Here is a 24,507-nt window from a genome sequence, read left to right as displayed (position 1 = left end):
CTTCCTGGCGGCGAGGGGAGCCGGGGCCCAGGTCGGGCGCCCCCGACCGCCGCCGCCCCCAGGCACTCGGCCCCCGCCGCCTCCCCCGCTCGGCCGGGATCCCGAGGGGACCCCTCCCTCCTCCCCCCCCCCTCCTCCCCCCCCCCCAGCCCCGCACCTACCCCAGGGGCTCGGGCCGCCCTGCGCAGCCGTTGCCGCCGCGCGCAGGGTCCCGGCTCATCCCCCTGCAGCCCGGGGACGTGGGGCCGGCGCGCACGGTGAGGAGGCGGTGAAGCTCTCGCGGCGCAGGAAACCCGCCGCCTTCCTCCCGCCCCGGGCCGTGCGATTGGGCGGCGGGGGGGCGCACATCCTACCGCGCCCCGCTATCATTGGGTACCGGCCACGCCGCTCAAGTGAATCCCCGCCCCTCCGCTCAGCTGCGCCGTCTCGCCACGCCCATCGCGCCGGGCCTCGGCCGTTGAAGCCTTTGAGGCCGCCCCCTTCCTTTCGGTCGCCCATTCGCGCAGGAGGCTGTCTGTCACGCCGGCCACGCCCACCACACCGCCCCGCTGCCCGTCAGGCGCAGCCCCACCTGCCTCCCGCTCTCGTTGGGTAACGCCGCCGCCAATCACGCTGCAGCCCCGCTCCCGCCTGGCCCCGGGGAGGGGGGGGCACGGGTGGCCAGCGCGCCGCTCGTCGGCCCTCCTCGGTTCGGTGGCGCGCGCCGGCACGGGTGGCGCGCTGTTGCTGCCGCTGCCGCCGCTGCCGCTGGGGCGCGCGCGCATCTCTCCTCTCCCCCCGCCCCAGCTGTTGCCTCGCGCGCGCCCGGCGCCTCCTCGCAGTCTCGCGCTTCGCCGGCTGCTGTTGTCTGCGGCGCGCGCTGCCTCGCTCCGTTGCCGCCTCACCGCGGCGCCGGGCAACCGGTAAGGTCGGGACGGCGGCGGGGGGCGGGCTTCCCCCTTCGGCCGGGGAAGGGGCCGGCGAGCTCGGCGGCGGGAGCCGGCGGGTGGGGGGGTGAAGTGGCTTCGGGCGCGGGGCCGCGGCCGGGCGCGAGGCGGGGGCGGCCGTTGGCGGGGGGCGGCGGCGCGGCAGGCGCATCCCGATGGAGCGGAGCGGAGCGGAGAGGAGCAGCTCTGCGCGGCGCCTCCGCGCCGGGGCAGCCTGCTCGGGCGGGCCGCCTCGGGTGCCCCGGCAGCCCCGGCAGGCTGGCGGGGGCGGCCGCCGCGCCCCTCCGCGGGGCGAGCCTCGCCGGCGGCGGGGGGCGAGCGAGGCCCTCGGCCTCCGCGGCTCCCACCCCGCCTCGTGCGGCCGTTGCCGCCGCCTGCGTGCGCGGGGCGGCCGGGCCGGCGCTGGGGGGGGCTGCGCGGCGGGGCCGGGGCGCGCTGGGGGCCGCCCGCGGTCTTCCGGGCTGGCCTCTGCGCGGCGGGGCCGCCCGGGCTGGCCGGCGCCGGTGCGTCCTCCCGGCGGGAGCCGCTGCCGGGGGCTGTGCGCGCCGCATCTGCCTGGCGGCTGCTGCGGCTGCCCTGCTCTCGGCGCGGTGCTTCGCGCATCCGTCGCGTGATGGGACCGGGTTTCTCTCCTCTCCTTTAAAGGCCCTGAATATCAGCATCCTCACCTTCATCTCTGACCCGTCCGTGTTCCCTCGTGTGTTTGCCGTGCCTTCCTCCCCCCCTGGTCCTCTCTTTTTTTCTGTTCTATCTTTAGCCCATTTCTTCCGTTCCCAAACTAACCCAGCGACGACCTCGCTACAGCTTATATGTTTTGCTTGGTTTTCGGTTTTCAGTTAGGGAAACTCAGCGTTAGGCTACTTCCACTGTGAAGTAAAAATGTTCTTGTCATCTTCATTCCCTGGAAATACTCTGGTGTCTTTTTCATGAGAAACGGGGCGGGGAGGAGAAGGAACAGGGCTGGGGCAAGGGGAAGGATTACAAAAATAGTAAGACTATGCAGGTGTTTCCTTCTTTTACTTTTGCTCTTCTTATTCTCTGAGTTTATATAACCCTGCTGTATTACAGTTAATTACCTTTCAGTCCCTGTTCTCAGGCTTTGTGCTTGGAACTTTGTTTCTTATTGCTTTTACATGTTGTTGGTCACTTGAAAAGCAGTGATGTTGAGTCTCGCGTTTTGTTACAAATTTGCCAGTCTTGCCCATCTGTAATATAATTAACCGGGAAAAGTAATTAATTGGAAAATCCGACGTGTTGAAAGTACTTTAATTAATGTTCTGAAATTGTTTTCGATGGAACATTCCTGTAGAAAATACAGCTGACTTAAAAATTTTGACACGTTGCTCTTCTCTCACAGGAATGAGACTAAATACAGTGTGTCATCGGTAATTTGCCCACTTATTTCTTCCTGTTGATGGTGATAAACAGATGGCAGTGTCTGTTTTACCAGGGAGAACTGCTTTCCTTGAAATAACCTGCTAATCCTAGTATCTTTAGCTACAGTTAGAGTGACCACTGTGAGTGTAAGTGGCAAAATGGTATATTCCTGTTACGTTTTACAGGACGCTAATGCTTGGTTTGAGAAGCTTTTCTTTCGTGTAGATTGGAGCGTAAAAGAGTTTTGTGACTGAATCTCTGGGTTTATAAATAGCTGTATATATTTGACTATTTCTGTAGCTCCAAAGGTTGGTGATCTTATTTGATTTGTTGCTTTATTTGTGACTTCCTGGAAAGAATAATCCTCTTCTGAGAAGTTTTATTTTTGTTTCAGTAAGATGTTCAGGAGCTGAAGTACATACACACCTCCTACTTCTGTCAGTTTTGACTTTTTTTCCCCTAGAGTCCTCCGTTACAGTATTTGCAAACAGTTTTTAGTTCTGAAAGGAAAGGCTGAGAATGACACTCGGAATGGATACATTTAAGATCCTGGTCGACATTTGAAGTTGAATGTTCATGCAGTTGAATTTCCTGTTGTATGTTTTGGTGCCATCATTCTTCTTCTTTTTTTTTTTAATTCTGAATATAAATATTATAAAGGATAAAATATGTGCCTGAGTTATTTGAACAAGAACTTGAAAATCTAGTTACTTTAATTCAATGTTTGTAGTAGATTTTTTTTCCTCTTATATTATGTGGAATGTGATACAAAAATAAATTGTCAGTAAGTTTGTGAACTCCATGGAACACTTCAACTGTTCCAGTACTGGATTTCTCCAGTATTAGCTCATCCCATTTCAAAAAGTTGTTCCTGGCTGTATCCATAGCTACCTAATATTAGTATGGAGTCAGTGAAAACTCAGAATTCTGTAAGCTTTGAAATAGGAAGCAGGACATTAATGTTGTTTTAGAAGGAATATATCGATGTATTAAAAAGGCGGTCAGTTGTGTTTGAGGAGGTTAACTAGGCAGCATAGGGGGGAGCAGCTGGAGCTGAACAATGCTGTTCCTGTAATAGCTGGCAGGGGTCACTGGAAAGCAATGGACATAATTTCTTTCCCAGTTTTCCAAAGTTACATATACTATCTTCCCATACTTTCCTAAATATTGTATCATTCCCCTTATTTATACTAGAACTTTTCTGAAGCATATAATAATATAGTTTGTTGTCCTTTTCTCAGGATTTTTGTGAGTGAGAATAAAGACATTCAAATTATTTTAGTTTTTTTGAGGAAGTTCTTTGCATAATAAAAGGCATGCCCTACACTTTCATGGCCTAACAGTGTATGTGAATTCATAGCTAGGCTTAGTAAGGCCACAAAGCCTGTATAATAATTTTTTTAAACCTACACAACCACAAATTTTTATGAAACTTCTGAGAGAGACTTAAATTAACGTTTGCATAGAAGAAAGGTAGTTATAATCCAATCCCTTATCTATTCAGAAAGAGAGCAGCTACTGCCCAGTCATTGCATGCATGGCTGTGAACCGTCGGGGCACACGCTGCTGCTTGCCCGCTTGGTAGTACTGGTGGGAGGCAGGAAAGAGCTCAGGGTACTGCGAAAGGAAGAGACGGACCATAGGGAGCCGTAGAGCTCTGCTAAGTCTGGTAGAAAGCCAGACCTAATACTTCTGTCCATGGAACGAAATGTAGGCCTGTTTTTTGTCACATTATTTTTCCTTTTAAAAAGGAAACGAAACAAAGTCTTTTAGGATACCTCTATTGAAGGTATTGTTCCTTCTGCCAGTTCAAGGATAACTGACTACTATTTACTCTGAGATAGGTTTTGGCATGAAAAAGAGGAGACTTTTAAAGTTTTAAACTAAATGTTTTCTCTCTTCTCCTTACTGTCCAATTGTTCTCACCCATAAAGGTGCTTCCTGCTGGGTACGGAGGAAATATGTAACTGTTTGAAGGAATTATCCACAAATTTTTGAGGAAAACACAAAAAATATAATAAATTGCCTGGAAGGGAAAGAAAAAAGGGTTAATAGTAGATAGGGATATAATATATTGTTATGTAACGTTTGGGTATGCTCAGCATGTAATCATAGATGATTTCCAGAGGTCCCCTCCAACCTAAATTTTTCTGTCTGGTCCAATCCCATCTCAAAACAGGGCCAGCTGCAAAGTTAGAGCAAACAAGTGTGTGTGTGTGTGTGTGTGTGTGTGTGTGTGTATAGAGGTATCCATTATTTTATGAATAAATTTGGGAATGTAGGTTGTCTTTTTGAGATTTTTTTTTTCAATGGGGAAGGATGTCAGACAGTTTATAGAAGGGTTTTTTGTTGTTGTTCTTCTTGCATGTAAATTAAGTGTAAGGGTGTCCCCCCCCCCCCCCCCCCCCCGATTTCATTTTTACTGGGAATACTCTTCAAATGAAATGCATAGTGCCAGTCTTTATTTTATTCTTGGATCATTTGAGGTGGTCTGGGGACATATCCCAAAAAGGCAGGATGACACATTTCCTGGAATGAGTTGCAGCACTGGATCGAACTTCTATTTGCAGATAAACTTATGGTTCTTGTTCTAAAAAAAAATAAAATAACTTCTCCCCCCTTGCAATTAAAGCCATATAACATCAAATTTGAAGTCATGCATGCCTTGCCTGTTGGATGTTGGCCAGCACCAGATGCTTTTTGGGGTTAAGTTGTCTGCACATGCAATATAATCCGCTCTTCGTGTTCAGCTGTTTTAGGGACAGTTTGTTCTATGCTTGCCCTGTTGCTTATACTCTTTCCTTTTTATTTGCTACTAGCTGCTGTGGGGTCAGGTTAGATGGACTGTTTGTATGACCAAATATGTCTTGGTGATCTCTTAGGAGGTTTTTTTTTTTATGCTGGGTCATGAAGCTTGAGATTCCTTATGCTGTGTCTGTGTGTGTTTTTTCTTTTCTTCTTGTTGTTGTTATATGTTTAAATAGCTGTTTTCTTTTTGAGTCTGAGTAAAATCTTGGCTTCAGTGACTTCCTGTGGTAATGAGCTTGACTGTCTAATTATGTGCTGTAATATAATATTTCTCTGTTAAAAGTTTGGCTTTGCTATCCTTTAAGCTTATTCAGTTAATGAGTGAAGTCTCCTGTGTTATGAGACACTGTTATTCTGTTCTATTTACTGTATTTTCTGTGTATTTATAAAGTCTTATTTAATTTATAATTCCTAATTTTTCTGTTTGTATTTGCCTGTCTTAACAGGAGGGTTTTTCAAGTGTATAGTAATTCATACCCCTTCATGGAATTCCACCCTCCCCAATTTTTAAATATTACTCTTCCAATGAAGTACACATGTTTCAGGTCATATTGCACGACAATTAATAGAGTGGTGTTGCAATACATTTTCCTTGTCATTCCTCATTTATTCAGGTGTCTCTGTGCTCTTCTCACTGTAGTATATTGAACGGAAGAGTTCACTGAATTGCTGAGTTTCCTTTGCTGGTTTGAGATACCTGATCTTACAGCCTTGTCTGGTATAAGTAGTTACTTCTTACAGATATCGTTTGCATTTTTGATATTACATTCTGTTTATGTGGCCTACTTGTTGATGAAGTTCACCCATCTTCTTAAGCTTTGCTAATGTAAGATCAGTTATCATCTGGAAATGTTACTACATCAACATTCCTGTTCGTTGCTGATATATAATAAATAAATGTAGTGAACATTGCTGGACCTATTTACAGAAACTTGAAGTTTGGAATAATAGGGCAGAACTCAGTTCGCATAATTTAGGGACTTAACATAGGTAGTACGTCATAAAAATTCTCAGCTACTGATTTAAATAGCAGGAGAGACGAAATGTTTTGAAATAGTCTTGATTAACTCTATACAGTTAACAGAGCAATAGGTACTTCTGGAGGCCTGCAGATGGGATCAAGGGTGTGGAGCCAGGACAGTCCAAGTTCACTTCAGTCAGAGCTGCCTCACTGCTGGCACTGGCATTAACGCTTGTCTCACTCTGCAGTAAGCAGATCCATGGAGCTAATTCAGGTGACAGCTACACATTTAGTAATAGTAGTAAGTTCCTGGAAGCTGTTTCTTGTGTGATGGGCTCCAGCATTGTGACTGGGAAGAGAGGGGACCTATGGAGATGCCAGTTTAGAATGATTTAAACACTTGTGTAACCTTGCTAGGCCACACTAACTTTATTCATTGGCTGTGTGTGCACCTTCAGTGCCTTTAGTGAGTGACCTCTGCTGAAGTTCCCTCTTCAGAGCTCTGGGAACCAGCAAGAAATGTGAGGCATCTCCATTTACTTGTCATTAAACATTAGCTGTCTTCTGAGTGCCTGATGAAGCAGTGGGGTCAAGGGTGTCCGTATCTGTCTTTCTCATAAAAATCCAATGGTCAGAATACTTAAAAAGCTGGAGATCCCGATTTCTGGGCACTCTCATCCCGAGTAGCCTGAATTTTAAATCTCCAGAATGAGCTAGCCATGAGGCCATTTATATACTGGGTGAAATACTCAGTGTCTACCTCTGGCACTACCGTGTAGTCAGATATGTGAAAGACAGAGAGATGTAAAGACAGCAGGTCAGAAAGATTTAATCCAGACGTAGCCTTGGGATTAGGACACTTCTATGTGAAGGAGAGCTGGGGTTCCAAAACCAGTTCCCAAGATTTTGCAAGCACTTTGCCTCAGGCTGTAGCTGAACAGAAGACCTAGGAGGCAAGCTGCCTGTGATTTAAGTAGCTTTTAGGCACCTGAGTAGACAATGAATAGGCCATTTTATTCAGACTGGATGCTGCTATTAGTCTGTATATTATCAAACTAGCCTATTGCAAAAAAGAATGTTGACCTCAAAATTCTAATTTTCTACCATTTTTTTAACCAGTGGCAATGTTTACTTTTCACAAATTGCAGTATATTTCTTCAGAAATGTTTGACATCCTTCTGATGACTTTGAAAGTCTGTGTGTTTATCACTTGCTCTTGTTTAGCAGTTAGTTTGACATGTTCAAAAATAACAATAGACTAAGACGTAATCTTCCTTTGCAGAAACTGTACTGATTAGACCCTATCAGATAATCTTTCAGGTATAAAGGTGTTCTATTTTTAATGACTGTTTTGAGGAGCTTGCCAGATACACACGTAAGGCTTGTTACCCTGTAATTCCTTGCTTGGATCACTCCAGAACCTACACCACCACCCCCCCACACACACACACCTATACATGTGTGTGTGTGTATATATATATATACATATATGTACATATAGAGGCTTAGCATTTGCTACGGAGTTCATGCAGAACAGTGGTTGTTGTAAGAAGCTGCAACTTTTTTTTGACAGCTCAGCCAGTTCATGCCTAAGCTGTTTCAAAAACTTGCTGGATGACTATTTGTAGAACATGATGCAAAGTTAGTCATTTAAGGGTGGTTTTCAACTTCCTGACTGTACTCATGGAGAAGTCACAGCTCTGCTACACATTGCCTGGTGACTGATAAACACTAAGACTTTGTTATATTGTGATACTCTAGTTAGATATTTTCAGTGAACAAGATTTATTATTGTAGGAAATTAATGTTGCATTTAATATCACAAGGATGAGGAAAGGAGCACTGCATTTTACTTCAAGATGGCCACTATATATATGTTTTTCTTTTTTGAGTCCTTGTTAAAAAGAATGTGCATATGAATGGAAAACGTAGTATTCCATTATGTTTTCTGAAAAATTGTATTAATAAAGTCAATATAGTTCTAAGAACAGATATCTATGTTTAATATTCTAGGTTTTTTATTATAAGATTGTAAATATGTTTAATAGGATACGTATGTATGTATGCAGTATCTCAGTATAGAAAACAGGGATGAAGAAGCAGAATTTGAGATCTAACTATATACTGTCTTTTCTTTAATTTTTTATGATTCAACATTTAAAGAAATGTCATAACTCGAAGATCTAGCCTGCTGACGGCAATTGCTGCATTTGGATTGATGGGAATTTTGTAGCTAACATCTCTTACAAAAGATAAGGTGCAAGATTAAATTGATTATAATCACCATTAATGGCTTGAATTTTCTCCACTTCATTAACTGGTAGAATATGTTTAAACATTAAGAGCATTTTACTAATTAATACACACTGCAGCATGCTCAGGAGTAAATTATGAGAGATGTAAAATGCTGGACTTCTCAGTTTAGAGTCCTTCTCCATCATTTTTACAAATAAGGCAACCACGAAATTGTGACATGTCATTTCAGATGGAGCCATGAACAGAAAGCAGTTATATAACAAAATTAAGAAATTTGCACAGGTCTCAAGGCTAAAGGCATAGAATCCAGAAATGGCTACACTAGTTGCAACAGCTGCACTCGGTGTTCTTTCCCAGAAGTGGGAATAAATCTCAGAAATCCTGATACTCAGCATTTTGCTACTACTTCGCAGATGGTTGTGTAATTTGTTGACAAAATGAATATTCTTTAGGAGACACTTGTGGTACTCTCTTGCTATTTTGTCCTTCAGATATTGGAGTTTATACTGTGGAATTGAAGATGGTCAAACCAAGTCTTCTTTCCATCAGAATTTGAAAAGTGATCCTCACTGCACGCCTAGTGCCACAGCTGTAACTCTGCTAGCTGTCTGCTCTGGAGGTGAAGTGATAAAGGGTATGAACTTTTATGAAAAAATAAATAGTGGCAGGAACGCAATCAGAACCCATGCTTCTTGTCTATGAGCAAAACCCAGCAGCCTGAGAGAGTATCAGTTTTTCAATATGTGATATCTTACCTAAGGCACAGGCGGGTATAGACGTGCTGCCAAATGTCTGTGTTGTATGTGACACTTGGCAAGACTGTGTTTATACGTAGCAGGGATTGATATAGAGCAGCCAGCATGGGGTCCGATTCACATTTTACTGTTGCTGGTTTTGGTCTAAAAAACCCTTCAAACCAGCCAAACAACAGAACACCCAAAACAATTATCTAAGGATGCTCAACTTTAACTTTGTTTTCCTTTTTTGTTTTTTATTTTTATTTTTTCCTAAGAGAGAGTGAAGAACAAGGTTTGAGAATTCATTCTCGACTTTCATGAGCAGCGTACTGCGGAATGCCAGTATCTAAGTTGAGCAAACTTATTGCTGCTGTTTGGGGAAAGCAAGTATGTTAATTCCTTTTATTTACAAATTGTCATGGCCTTAGATTGCAAGGCAGCAGCTTGGGGGGCCTTGGCTGGATGGCATGGCAGCGTGAGTACTTTTAATTCTGGCTGCTGGATATGGTCCTTAGGTTTGTAGTATCTGATATGTTTTTGCATTGGCTGGTTCAGAAGAACGTGATAAAATTTCCACTGAAAGGTGCGAACCCAGGAATGACAAGTTTCTCATTTGCTTGTATACAATTTGCAATTCTGAAATGCTGTTTTTAGAACAGCACTGCATACATAAAGTACTAGAGCAGAACACTGAATGCATTATATAGTATTTGATGTTCCTTTATAAAAGGGAAGTATAGGTTTAATGGTTTATTATAATACGCATGAAAAGAATGTGTCATTTGAGACTGCTTTAAGGGTTTAATCCTCTGATGGCAGTGGCAAAACTTGCATAGACTTGAGTGGAGAAATTACAGCTCTTTGTAAATTTTATAGTGATATATTTTCATTGCATTGATTTTTTTATTGGTTTGTTTTTTCATGACTCAAGAAGCTTTTCAGTCAATAGTGGGTGCATAATGTGACTAAGGTCTTTATTGAGTTTATTGAAAATTAAGGTAAAAGATCAAATAAAGATAATTCAATGGTGGTGTTAACTTTAATAAGAAAAAAAAAAACCCACCTCACTCTTTCTTTACTTTCCAGGTCCAACATCAAAATAAAAGTTATTTTCTAGCTCCAGAGTAGCAAGAATCTTGTTTTACCCTTAAGTGAGTTCTTGTGATACAAATGTTGCTATGAAAGAAGTAGTTTAGGTAGTAGATTTTACCATCCGGATTTATTGTCTCTTTTCTTCTAACCCTTTGTACAGGGAAATCTTAGTGAAATTGTGGCTGCAATTGTGAAATTGTAGTTTGGAGGATCTAACGTAATAGTAAAATAGGTCTATTGTGGAAAGCAGTTGATACAGAGTTCTAGTTTTTTTCATAGCTTTAAGTAGTAATATTTTAACAACTGGCTTTAGTGTGTTGCTTTGAGAAGTTTTTCTGCTGAAAGAGTAAAAAAAAATAGCATTTCAAAAACCATTCATGACAAATGTCACTCTCTGCAATTTTACTGTTAATGACATTTACTAAACATGGCAACTTCATCATTCCATAATCATAATGAGTTGAGAAGCACCTTCAAGTCTTATTCAACATTTGGATGGTATCCTGGCCATCCAGGTTAGAATTGTTATAAAGGATTATGAAGGGTTCCTTGAAATATTAGTGATTCACAGTGCTTACAGGCAAGAAAAGCAAGTAATTGCCATGTTTTTTTGTCTGTGTTGTATGTTTTTTTTTAATGATATCCTTTTGCTAGTTGACACTGCTTAGTCTTCTGTATTTCTCCAAAAATTATCAGTGATTTTTTTTTTTTTACCTTTGTCAATCTGAAGAGCACAGTCTTATTCTGAACTCCTGTCAGAATTCAGAATTATTTTCTGTAGGCTGTAGTTGAGGAGTGCAAGCATTTTGTCAGACTCGGGTCTCTCAAACATTCTATGTGTAAGTAAAATTGTAAAACATAGTCACTTTAAGTTTATTTGAATGGGTTGTAGTATCTAATTGTTTATTACACAGTAAGCACTGTTTACTGCTTCATTGAGTGTTTAAATACCTGAAGGCTCTTAAATATAGATTTTGGTATATTTTGAAAAATTGCTCATTTGATCGCAGGGTGTAGTTTATGCCTGTTTAAATTAGAGTATGACTGCTATGATATAAGGAAAAACCACCTTTCTGAATAGGGATCACCACAGCCAGGTGGTCATCTGTTTTTAGCTTTAAGGAAGTAATGCATTTTTGATCAAAAGCTGTTGCTTGTTATTCATAGTATTAACTGTGAGTTTGACGGAATCGTAATGATTGGTCTGTTAGATGCTGTAGTGATGTTTTGATCAAGCTTATGTATTTGGATGTTCTGTCTAAGCTCTGAAAGTTGAGAGTATCATCTTTAGTGTTGCACTTCAGTCTCCGGTTATTTACTTACCTTCCTGTAGTTTACTATGCAGAGAACACTATATAACTGAGGATGAGGGTGGCACAACTGAGTGCAAAAGCTGGTCCTTGCCTCAAATGCATGTGTTTGAGGTACAATATGGAAAAAGAAGGGCTGGGTGCAGAAAGGATGGGTGGAGAAGAGGGCAGAAAAATAGGTAGTGCTCTGTTGTGCTTGTGGATCTATATCATCTGTTTCGACTCATTCATTTTATCCATTTTTAAGGTACTGATATACCTTGGAGCCTGACTTGTATGATTTTGAGTTCAGGGTCGATATCAATACAAGTTGTCAGCTGAATAAAATACTGATTTGAAACGAATGTGAAGAGTTCTGAAACTGTTGCAATGGGGAGTCTCCTGTCTAGGTGCTGGATGAGCTGTTCGTAGCCATACAGAATCAGAGCCAAGGCTACAGCTTACATGTCTTAAATTTTCGTGATCCATTTCTTATCCAGCTTACTTGGCTTCAGGCCACATGTGTCAAATTCATTAAGCTGTCTCTAAAACTCAAAAAAAACCAAACTCCAATCCCTGCAAGCAGAAGCATACTCCAGAAATAATAAAAATGAATCTTCTTGCCTTTCATTTCAGTGCTGTCTCGAAAATTGTTGTGTATCTCATAAACAGATCATGTGGTACGTCCTCGTAAAGGTTTCTTTACTCAGCACACCACTCTTAAACGCTTTAGAGACATCAGTCCTATGATTCTGTGATACTTTTAAAAGCATCTCCACTGCGTTTGTGTATTGTGGAATTCATAATGCCTTACATAACACCTAAAGGTAAACTATATGGAAGACTTACTGTACAAACACCATGGGTAATCTAAATAACAAGTTTGGTGATAGAAATAAAAAAAAATTAATAACAAACCTCCTCATTATACTTGGTTTATAAGTTTGGGATGTAACTCTTCTCCAGATGAAGGGTTTTCGATTGGCTTTAAGAACTACTCCAAAAAAAGATTGCTGCTTTTAAAATGATTCGTCCAATTTCATCCATATTTGAGCAAGCTGGAAGTCTTGGATTAATAAATTACTACTGGTTTCCTGAAGATCACTGACCTTGTAGAGTAAAAGATGAAGTTAGTGCATCTGTTGAGGGAAAGGTTTCTGTGCAAGTTCAACAGTTCTTTAAATTACTGCTGATAATGAATTCCTGCTACCTTTGTCTCATCCTGTAATTAAGGGATGTGGTAGGAAGCAGGGTATATTGCATGTGGGAGGGGAGGCCAGGTTGGGAGAAATGAGAAGGAATTAAAGATACTCTAGGCTGATGAGGTCATGGGGAGGGGAAGGCGAGGGCTGAGTGTCGTTAAAGTTGATGGGGAATTCTTCCTACCCGAGTTGTTCCCCAAGCAGTGGAAGTGCATTAATTGTATCTGTACAATTGCAGACCACGTTACATGTGGAGATCATGTATGTCTAAGGATTTTACATTTTTTTCAGGCTATAGTTAAGTATAGCAAATCTTTTTATTTTTTTTGCTTAAAACGTTTACAAGCAAGAAGCAAATCCTATTTTAAGCTTTGTATGAGGTGAAAAGGAAGGGTAAGCGATCTATGTAGTATGCTGAGTTATATAGAAGTCTCTGTTGGGCTGTATGTTTTACCTGATAGAAACAAATATTCTTTTATAAGTAATTATTGTGCTAATTAATTCTTAATCATTTGTAGTTGTTCCTAGTTAAGCTGCTACTGTTATCAGGAACAAATGGGTCAGAAAGAATTATAAATCTGGGCGCAGCCATGGTTGCCAGCTTTAACTAACTTGCTGTAGTTTACACAATGATATTAATAGTGGAAAAACTGTGGTGATGATTGGCTCAGTTGCACCAGAAGTCAGTATTTCTAAGGTTGGTTAATGATCATCTATGCTGTGACAGGGACATTTCTTTTTATTGTGTTTTAATTTTTTGGTGTTGTATAAGTCGTATAAAAAATATAAGTTATACTATTAAAAATCTTAAATATAGTTCCTTTTGGGCATTTGATCATATGTGGGTGTTTTGTTTTTTTGAAAAAGCTTTGTTAAACAGAGGAGAATGTGTTGCTTTTTGTTTCTTAGATATCCTCGGAAGCTTGTATTAAAATCAATCTAGTTAAACATTTATAATATAGTGTAAATAATGCATGTTTCAACTTACAAAATATGGCATCTTTAAAATAATTCACTATGAAAAGAAGAGTACGTTTATACAGAAATTGAAGAAGACTGAATAAGTAGGCATCAGTACAGAACGGAATCTTTAAGAGAGTCTTCATTTTGTTCCAAAAATGCCTTGGAAGACGAGAATGTTGGCAGGGTTCTGAGAGAGAGACAGAGAGAGAGAGTGTGAGTGAGTGTATCATTTGTGGTTTTCATACAAACAGCTGTTGCGATCAAGTAATCTGATCTCTGTATAACATGATTGAAAAAAATCTCATACTGCTTCTCATGGCTTAAATTTTCTTTAAAGAAAAGCTTTTTTTGGAGGGAGAACTCTCAAAGTTCTCAGTGTTGGAGAATATATAATAAAGTGTCTTAAATTATTCTAATGCTTAGACATTTCATAAAGACACTTATTTTATTTTTACTCTATTGTGCAGTTTCATTATCCATGTATTGGCCATTATATATTTTTCTTCCGTGATGAAAGACTCAAATTTCCTTTCTTTTGTGCGCAAATACTGTAGCGACGTGTACAAACACATCTCTTAACCTTCTCTTAGCATTCTTAAATGCTAAGCATTAAGCTTAGCAAATGCCCTGGCATTCTTAAACTTTTTTGTAAGATATAGAAAGGATTAGGATATTATGTGAGGCTGAAAACTTTATTTTTTTAACAATAATGTGCTAAAGTTTAAAGATTGAATGTAGTATAGTATGTTCTGCTGACTTTTTTTTTTAACAGAGGTTGAGTATGGAATATTTGTTTTTCTCTCTATATATATTTTAAAGGAAATCAGTGATGAACGAATGTTAAAGATGATACATTCAGATTTGTTGGCAAATACTTTAACATTATCTTTTTAAATTCCTGCTTCCTTCTTTCCTCCCCCTGGTCCTTCCCCATGAAAAGGGACAGTTTGAAATTTAGGTACTAAAATAACTTAATGTAGTGTTCTTAATCTCCTGATATCTGAAGTGATGTAATTGTGAAATAACCTTATAAATGTTTGGGTTAGGTTTCAATGATAGGGCATTCGTATTTCAAAGAACTTGCATATTATAAAGTGTCCAGAAAGGATTCTGTAAGTCTCACCTAGTGTTTCCTTTCATTTAACAGAATATTCAGTATAAGAGAATATATGCAATATAATTGTTTTGCCCTTCCATGAAAGGGTAAAAACTTACTGAAAGAATGCTTTGTAAGAAAAAATGGTAAATTCTAAATCTAGAGTTTTCTCTTTTATGGCCTTTTTCTTTATACTTAGTCACTCTGGCTGACTGGTGACATGGAACAGAATTTTTAAAGTTGGTTTTCAAGGGAGGAAAGCTACAATTGGATGTTATCACCATTAGTTTTAATGTGAAAAAACTACTACTACTATTTCAAAAAAACCAAACATATCATTATGCCTTGCTTATCTCCTTTTGATTTAGTTTTAATCTACTGTTTTAGTGAGAGAGTATTAATTTTGTAATTAATAGAGTTCTAGAACTGATTTTTTTTCCCAAAAACATCTAATAATCTGTATAAAATTTTTCTTCTTGGATTTTATAACAGATCTATTCACTGTTTTCCAGAATACTGTGCTGTGGCAATAACTAGAGGTTGATTCATTGTCCAAAAATGCAAAAAAAAAAAAAAAAAAAAAAAAAAGGGGGGGGGGGGTAGCTGCATGTAATGCAGCTCTCATGAGGCACTAGTTATGAAACAGTAAAGCTCAGTCTGTCTGCCACTGAGGTTTTACTGGGAAGGATGGAGAAAATAGCAGCCGATTGATAGATTTTTGTTTACGTAGGGGGAAAAAACACCAAACCAATACTGAAATAATAACGAGGCAAGGCTTAACATAAGTATAGCTGTTCAGCAATTTCCAGGTAGGCCTTCTTATGGAAGGTGGAAGTAAAGTTTTGTCTTTTTCTGTTAACAGCCTAAAATGACTGTGTGAATTCAGTGGAATAAATGGCGTCCAAAGTAACTGATGCTATAGTCTGGTACCAGAAAAAGGTAAGCTTTCCAGTTGTTATGGGTGGTGACTGTTTAAAAAAAAAATGGTGGAGGAAAAGAGTGGGATTACTGGGTTTTATGTATAAAGTATATATAGCTATAAAGCACCACTGTATTATTGGATAGCATAGTATGAGAGTTAGTAGCTTCAAACTTTTATTCCAAAATGAGGTAAGTAGTAACTGTATCTTATGGAAATGAACAGCCGTTGGTGTATTTTGAGAACTCCTCACCCCTTTGGCTACTTGTATTGGGAGAAAATGAAAGGGACTTTCTTTCTCGATGAAATGTTGACTGATGTGCTTGGGTACAGGAGAATGTTGTTTGTGTAGCGCATACACGACTCCTTGTATTTCAGTGTTTTTCAAACTTGAGTGGAAGAAAAGCAGAAGGCAAGGTAGAAAGTTAAAAATTAAAACATTTTCTGTCAGTATCTAATCTGAATACAAAACGGAGTCTTAATATGGTGTGAGGTTTTTAATGGTTGAAGCTGAGTAAAAAAAAAAAAAAAATAGTGGGGGGATGGGGGAGGAAAGAAGAGAAAGGTCTCATTTGGAGATCCACAGTTACAATATCTCCTGATACTGTATCTTTCGAGTCACATTTGTACATAGAAAAGTTGATGTCTTTTTTTAATTTACTATTTTGGCAGCTTCAAATTGTCGTATTTTCTTGACATTAGTATTCCAGTTTGCTTATTCAGTTAAAGTGCTTTTAAAAAGCTGAGTGATTTGCTTAATTTTGAGGTTTCCTTGCTTCTTACTAAAATATAAACAAGGTTTATTTCATTTTATTTTATTTCTCTCTATGATTTAGATTCATTTTTAATCAATTATTATTTTTCTTGTTGTCTGTTTTGAGAGTGTGCAGCCTGTGCTTGTGAGAGGATGACAGCACTCTTCAAACCAAAAAAATCTGGTTAACTTCTAGTTTAAATAACAGCTAATTTCCAAAAATATAATAACAACACTGGTATGCTGTGCAGAGATCTTTATAATTGTGAATTAAAAATGCAGTTGAAAAAGAAGAAAAATGAATTTTGCTGACTAAATCTATACTGAATGTTCAAATAGGTATTGAAAAATTGAAGATTATTCAGAGTTTAATGAAGACAATTTATTTTTTTTGTTGTTGTTATGCTCTGTTCTCTGGACCTTCCCCCATTCAAGCTTTTCAAAAAGTATTTTTGAAATCTATACAAAAGGAAGATTAAAGGACAGCCAACCCTCTGGGCTCTCGCCAGTAGCTAGCATCTCTTTAATGGTCTGATGTAGACTCTAAGTATGAACTATCTAATATGTAACACTCAAAAAAAACCCTGTCAAAAACTGGATTGCTGAATTTCTTAAATTATAAAGTTTAGGAAATGCTGTTGTATGGCTTTCCTTCTCAAGTTCATTTATTCTTTTCAGGGCATATCTATATAGTCGTAATTCCATGATAGTATACTATTTTTCCTTGTGCAACACTGACTGAGTCTATAAGACAATCATGTTCAGTGGAATTATACTGCAAATAGAGTTGCTACTTTTGGAACTGTTTTTTGATTGCTTGTCCAGTTTTTATAAAGGTTTGGAGGGTGACTTGCAGGAAAGTTTAGCATAACAAAATTCGGTGTGTGACTTTTTGAAAAGGGAAGGTGATACTTACTTAGAAAAACTCTAAGTTGATTTTACCCACTCCTACACATTCTCTCACAGACTTCATTCACTCACACTCTTGAATTGATGCTTGCGAGCACCAAGTCGTATGTCTAAGCAGTCTGGCCAGGATCATTTGTGTGCAATGCAAGAAAGGCTGGCTATCAGATCCTCACCACGTCTCTGAGGTTCTTCTTGATTAGTTGTGATGAATTAGCATTTGGACAGATCTCTTATATTGCTCTACTTTATATAAAAAAGTTGATAATTGTTGTGGTGTTGTCCTTTGATGCAAACAAGAGTCCGAAAGAGCCTCCATAAATCTTAGGCAAAGTTGCTGCTTGTTGTCTGTTTTTCCTGGTTTGTTTGAAATACATGCCTATTTTGCTGTTAGACAGACAGGAAAAGGAATGCCGTATGTGATATGCTGCAACTTTTTATCCTCCTGATGTTAGGGTGCAGGATCTTCTGCTGATGAGTCACTGCACTGTGGTCTTATGGAGGGCAGACCTTCCGGTCTTGATATAAACAACCCATTCCTCAACTTTACTGTGAAGAGCAGTATCCTGGGAATAGTGTTCTTCATTATCAATACATGTCATTTTCTTGTTCTGCTGTTTTTTTTCAGTGCTTTCACACACGTTTCTGCTTGTATTTCATTTATACTAACATCAGTGTTTCTATTACAAGTCTCTACAGGCTTTTACAGAAGTCTGCTCTTCTAGAAATTGCATGTTGCCATCATAGCTAGGAATTGCGATGAGGTGACTCCTGTTACTTTATGAAAGGCTGGACTATGTTCAGGGGAGCTAACATCTTGCTTATAGCAGACACCAATGTTTTCTATGGTCTGGACAAGATTTAGCCACAGATCGATTACCTGTGTCAGGAAGTTGTCATCATGCACTCTAGAAACCTCTTGGATTGCTTGTGCCTTGCTGTGTTTTCCATCCAGCAGATAAAGAGGTGGTTAAAGTTCCCCATGAGGACCAGGGCCTGTGAAAATCATCTATTTCTTCCTGGCCAGGTGGTCTATAGCAGACATCTGTTACCATATTCCCCCATGTTGGTCTGCCCACTAATCCTAATCCATAGGGTCTCAGCTGCCCCTTCACATGCCCCAGGCAGAGCTCCATGCATTCCCATTACTCTCTCACATGAAGGGCAGCCCCTCTTCTTGTCTTCCTGGCCTGTCCTTCCTAAAGAGCCTGAATCCATCCATGGCAGCACTCTGGTTGTGTGAGCTATTGCACCACACCTGCATGATCCCAGTGAGATGGGAGCCCTGCAACTGCAGGCAGACTTCTCATTCCTCCTGGTTGGTTGTTGATTGGCCTGGTCTAGCGAAGCTTCTCCTGGATCAGGCTGATAACTCTCAAAGTTTTTTTTATCTTTCTGTAGTGTGGTGTGTAATCCTTTCCTGGTAGCAACTAGGCTTTTTCACCAGTGTTTTGGATTTTTTTTTCCCATGTCTTCCATGGTATTTTTTTTCCCCCATGGATTTTTGTTTGTACTAAAGATTTCAAATTGGGAAGAGGAAGGGGTATGCTGCTGTAAGTGGGAAGAGGGCATTTTACTGTCCTTTGTGATCCTCCTCTATTATTTGATTGCTTATGATGGCACAAAGCTGAACCTGGTAAACTGAAAATGGGGAGGGATCAAGAATTTGCATGTTCTGGCAGTACAGCACTGTTTTGGGGGAAAATAATGCAGTCCCGGTTCTTAAGCCATGACCAGACTGAGATGACTTGCCTGTGTAATAAAATGGAGAGAATAATAATTTATTTTGGGGAGGTATGCAGATTAATGAGTTGATGTATGAATGCCCAGCAAAGATTATGGAGAACTTATGATGATACTTATAGTCCAACATAAAACAAAATATTTAAGTAGGTAGGTACTGAATGTGGATAAGAAGAAATATTGAGGAGATACCTTTCTCCTTGTGTTTTTATTTTTGATGTATTTTTTTTTTTGCACTTCAGTGCTCTCTTCTGAGTTGCAGAAGTCTTTTGGTTTCTCAAAAGTAAAGACATTTTTATATTTCTTTAATAGAAAGACTTAAGCAATTGAGTGAAGCAGTTGAGCACTTCCAACGCTACTTGTCTGCCCATACTTGGATGGTGTTTGCAAACACCAAGTGCTCACATGACTCATTCTATTGTCTGAAATGGAGCTCCTCGCACAAGGATGATTTAGTAATGTGCTTAATCGTTTGAAAGGTCAGACTTTTTATTATGTAAACTTGTTTTTTGTTGTTGCAATAGATTTACTGTTTTTAGTGCAAAGGAGCTCTTGTTTACTGCGTTGTTAAAATGCTATAGTTAGCTTTTCATTATTTTAAGTTGAATTGTAGGGTTTCAGATAGTGTTTTATAATAGATGATATTTGAGGTGTAAGACTTCGTGGACATAGCTTTACTGCTTCCAGTAATAGCTTGTGTTTCCAAAGTGCTGCGGATACTTTTGTAAGGCATGGAATCTGAACAGGTAACTCCTGCTGGATTTAAGTTGACTCTGTGCAGAGCAATAAAAAATACTGTGTTGCTGGTCCTGGACACACTCAGGGGTGCAACACTGAGCTTTTTGTCTGTCGGTGAGGTCGGACAGGGTTTTCTAGCTTGTTGTCAACACTTGCATGTTGTGGTGGCTCTGGTGATAAGAGGGTGTGGCAAGGGTGTTTGTTTTGCTCTCTAGAGTGGTGTATTTGATTCCAGACAGATAGAAAGCAAGTATTCACGTATATGTACTTTCTTCATAAATATCCTTAGGACTATGTGTGTTTACCAGAATAGTGAGCTTGCTTTGAAAAATGGACTTAGACTTTTATGGAGAAAACCATCATAATGATTCTGTTAAGGCACATTGTAAAGGCCTCTGCTGCCTCTGGCAGGCTTTGGGACCCGGAGTTCTCTGTGTCATTGGCCGATGGACATGGCTGCTGCTGTCTCGATTGCGGTTTCAACTAGTAGGGAGGCTGAGCATGTGTCCCAGAGACACGGACACCCACGCACAGAGGAGACTAACGCAGCTGGCTATACAGACTACCACAGGCAAGGTGCTGCCTTTAGCAACGCCCACATTACAGAACTTACATAAAATGTGAGTATAGGTAGCTGGGTCCCCTATCTGGGCAGTAAAGGTTGAAGTTCACTCATCAAAGCATACGGGCCCTCCCTCTGTAGTTCACAAGCACTTGTGCATTCACAGATCCCTTGAATAGCAGCATGGCCCTTCTATGTGCTGTTGCTGCCCAGATACTGAGCCCCCTTGCCTGCTGTATGGGCCTCCCACTTGACTGTTAGTCCAGCTTGTTGCTCTCTAGCAAATGCATGCATGCACTCACACGCTTCTCTTAGAAGCACCCTCGCTCTTGTGGATCCCTTGAATGTCAGCATGGCCCCTCTGTCTGATATCCCTGCCCAGATCCTGAGCCCTTACCCATTATATGCACCTCCTGCTCATTGGCTTGTCCAGCTGGACTTCTGCTAGCAAATTAAGCACGTGCACCCACGCACGCCGGGGTAGGAAAAATGTACAAGCGCTGCAGCCCCTCCGCAACTGTTGTGCAGGCACACAGGCACTACGACCGACCCGTGGTTCACATGAGCTGCTGTCACTGAGATCCTCCCTTCTTTCAGCCTCCAGTAGCCCCAGGCCCACTCCAGGAGCTGACACTAAGGCCCTCACCTGCTTCACTTGCTGGCGCTGAGACTCCTCTCGCCCCAGTTGCTGGCACGACACATGCAGGGGCCACTATTGCTGGAGGTCTTGGTATTGACTCTAGTTGCTGGTCCAAATTCACTCACTCTTGTTTCCAGTTGCTGCCACCTAGTCCTTACACCACTTATATACAGAATAGAGTGTGAGATTACACACAAAGATAATTAAGAAAGGATTTAATAAGAAAATAGGATAGACTGCAGCGATCAGGCTCAGAGTTTGATCAGACGAGTGTGACTGGCCCCTTTTATGCTGCCTCCTCTCTGTTCCCCCCTTCTTATTTTTCCCTGATGTTCTTCCGCAAGATATTCCTTAGGAAGCTTTGCATAGTCCCACAGACCCTCCTCTTATCTAAAAATCCTCACGTTTGTCTTTTTTTTTTTTTTTCTTTTTTTTTCTTTCTTCCTTCTTTACAAAGTCCTGGTTGGCCATGTCTGCAGTTTCTTAATGGCTCATCAATTAGTGCCTGAAGGATTTGTTCTTTGTCATTCTTTGTTATCCCTTCCTTGTCTACCAGGTTTGTGTCTCTGTGTCTTGTTTATTGCTTCCTCCTTTACTTATTATCCCCTTTGCACTGAAAAGGTTCCTGAACAGATATCCTTAAAATTACAGAGGCTCTCACATTCCACATATACTTACACTTTCCTGGGAAAAATAAAGCAATTGCTTTAAACAATTTCTGTATCTGATAGAGCATGTTTCTGGCCATTCAGTTTCTTTAATTAAATGCTTTATAGATATCTGAAGTACTGCCTCTGAAACAGTAATCAGTGTTAAAAATAATAAATTGGTAATAATCTAAAATATTGTCAATAACTTTTTGCATTAATTTCTTATCATACTTTCAAGTTTCACAGGTAATTTTAGGTGTGCAATTTTTGGTCTGGTTTTCCAAGTTGGTGACTATTTATAGGGTGAAACAAGAAATTTACCGTAACAGCTTATTGATTTTTCTATGCCCATAGAAACCTTGCCACTAAAATCGAGTATTTAACACAAATTTGAGATTAATACTGCAAGAGAGAATTAAGCTGTGCTTCCTTAAAGTTGTTTCTTCTCTTGGGAATGGTTGTAGGAGAAGAGGGAGTGCAACCTGAATCCTGCATCTGCTTGCATATCAGTTAACTTTGCCAAAACAGCTATAGTTTTGGGATCTCTTGGGTATTGCTGTTAAAGGGCACAATAAAACCAATGAGATGTTATCTCTCTCATTGTTTTAAAGGGCAGTATGAAATTACAGTTCTAATTGCATTGTTTTAAGATCTGAAATATTCTGTGTTTTACAGCTCATTAGCCTAAGATTGTACTTGCCAGGTTAACAAAGAAAAAGATACATCCAGTTTTCTTAAACCACCTGACTTTCTTGTTGGCATTGTATTTGCGTAATGCATTGGTAACCCTGGTACCAAACCAGTTTTTGCCAGATGGTCTAGGTTGTATGGCTACATCACCTAAGACTTTGGATGCTGAAAATACAGCTCAAAAAGGTCAGCTTTCGAGTGCCAAAACCCCACAGTTGTTGGAGCTGACTTTTTTTGAAAGCACAGAGAAGTGGTATTTTATGTTTAGAAGAGTTTCATTCCATGTAGTGCTGAAATTGGGTACAGAAGTTTTCAGCCAGCTAAATAGTTGGGATTATCTTCAGCACTTTGTTTCAATGAGACACAGCTCAAGTTACAGAAGCAGTCTTGTGCAGTCAGTTCAAAAGCACTCAAAAGTGAGACTGTGGCTGAAAGGAACAGTCCTGCCTTTTGCCTGCCTTGCCTTTGCGTGGACATTCATGCGTCTGCCTGGTGAATTTGTTCAGGGAACTAAACTAAGGCTGTGGTTCTATAAAGAGTTGAACCTATGTAAGAGATGGAGGGAGAGAAGAGTTGAACATCCCTGTGTTGGTAGTAATGATTCCTGAGTTGGTTCATTATGTTTGTGGAACAGTACCTGAATATTTTCTTTTCTTTCCTTGAGTGATCTGTTTTCTCTTGCAGCCACACAAGGTTACAGGCACAAGGGAAGTATGGGAAGTACCATGGGAAGTAGAAATGATCCAGGGGCATAAGGGCAGTGCTGTTTCAAAATAATTGTGGAAGTGCTGGAGTTGCTGAATTTTCAGTGGTCTTCAAGGAATGACAGTGAATAATGAGGCTGCTAGAGTGCTTTTATTTTCCCAGTTTTTTCTTGAGGCTGCTTTATTTTGTGCAAATACGTAATTGTAAAGAAAAAAATAGTATTACAGAGATCTTAAATCTTTCACATTTGGAGCATAACTGGGCTGTGTTAACCATAGGGTAGCCAGCCAGCAGGTCGAAGAAAGCGATTGTTCCCCTCCATTCAGCACTTGCGAGACCGCATCTAGAGTGCAATGTCCAGCTGTAGGCTCTCCAGGACAAGAAAGACATTGACGTTTTTTTGGCAAGTCTAGTAGAAGGCCTCCAAGATTATTACAGGGCTGAAGCATGTAACATACAAAGAGCTTGAGATGTGGGTTTCTTCAGCCTTGAGAAGAGAAGGCGAAGGGGCGGTCTTACTGCTGTCACAACACCTGGTAAGTGGGTGCAGAGAGGACAGAATCACACTCTTCTCAGAGATATGCAGGGATAGGGTGAGAGGTAACAAACGAATTGGAACATGGGGAAATTCTGATTACATGTAATGAAAAAAATGTTTACTCTGAGGGTTGCCAAGCATTGGGACAGGAGCCCGGAGAGGTTGTGAAATCTCCAGTCTTTGGAGACGTTCAGACCTCGACTGGGCAAGTCCCCGAGCAGCCTGCTGTGATGGGACATGTTTTGAATGGGAGGTTGGATTTGACCTCCAGAGGTTCCTTATGTGATTCTGTGATAACTTCAGTTTGAAATTAGCCTATGAGTAAATGTTATCATGACAGGTCATGCTGTAAGCTCGTAACAGAGGGGAAACGGTGGGAGTCTTGTTCAATTGGTGCTTAATTTTTTATTATGTTCTGTTGTCCATTTATGCCAAAGAAATGGTATCTAAATTGGCCCTAGTCAGAATACGTCATTAGGAAATGGTTCAGCGTAGATGTTGGTTATTCCTTTACTCTCATTTAGTATAGACTGTAAACTGGTTCTGACTATTCTTATGCATATAATTTTCCTTTACATTTAATTATGAGATAAAAAAAGATGACTTATGTTTTTAGTAGATATACTAAATCTGTAAACCATTACTCAAGGCAATGAATATGGCTGATTGAGGTTAACAAGCATTAATCTCAAATGGCTGAGAGAAAAATATTAATACATGGTAAATAAATGTTTAATTATGCATTATTGTACTCTGAAAGGGAGTGTTTCTTTGAAGTAAGCTTTGATAAAATTACTGTTCTGTGTAATGGCTCCAAGTTCAGTTCTGCTGCAGTTATTGCCAGAATTTAAACAGTTTCAGTAATTCAAACATCGTCAAGAATGAAACTTTTTTAGGGTTGTTTAAATTGTCTTGGTTTACTCCAAATAGTTGGTTTCATCTCTCCTCCTGGAAG

The 24,507-nt window shown here is 40.5% G+C and overlaps 1 protein-coding gene across 9 annotated transcripts in view; it reads left to right on the top strand.

Annotated features, from left to right (window-relative positions):
* The first annotated feature begins 779 nt into the window (after positions 1-779).
* Positions 780-24,507, top strand: part of PHTF2 (putative homeodomain transcription factor 2) — a 76,660-nt gene continuing 52,932 nt past the window's right edge. For 3 of the 9 annotated variants that reach the window (XM_026095028.2, XM_026095020.2, XM_064505184.1), the window contains exons 1-2: positions 780-902; positions 15,570-15,646. In XM_026095028.2, coding sequence (XP_025950813.1) covers positions 15,602-15,646 — 45 coding nt within the window. In that variant the 5' untranslated portion in view covers positions 780-902; positions 15,570-15,601. Of the gene's footprint in view, positions 903-4,714; positions 6,347-8,235; positions 8,330-8,819; positions 8,963-9,346; positions 9,453-13,526; positions 13,825-15,311; positions 15,477-15,569; positions 15,647-24,507 lie in introns of those variants that run through there. The other 6 variants (XM_064505164.1, XM_026095023.2, XM_064505178.1 and 3 more) reach the window with 6 other exon arrangements.

This window comes from Dromaius novaehollandiae, chromosome 1 (genome assembly GCF_036370855.1).
Source record: "Dromaius novaehollandiae isolate bDroNov1 chromosome 1, bDroNov1.hap1, whole genome shotgun sequence".
NCBI classification, from domain to species: Eukaryota; Metazoa; Chordata; class Aves; order Casuariiformes; family Dromaiidae; genus Dromaius; species Dromaius novaehollandiae.
The sequence above is the reverse complement of the archived record's forward strand: the minus strand, read 5'-3'. Positions and strand labels throughout refer to the sequence as shown.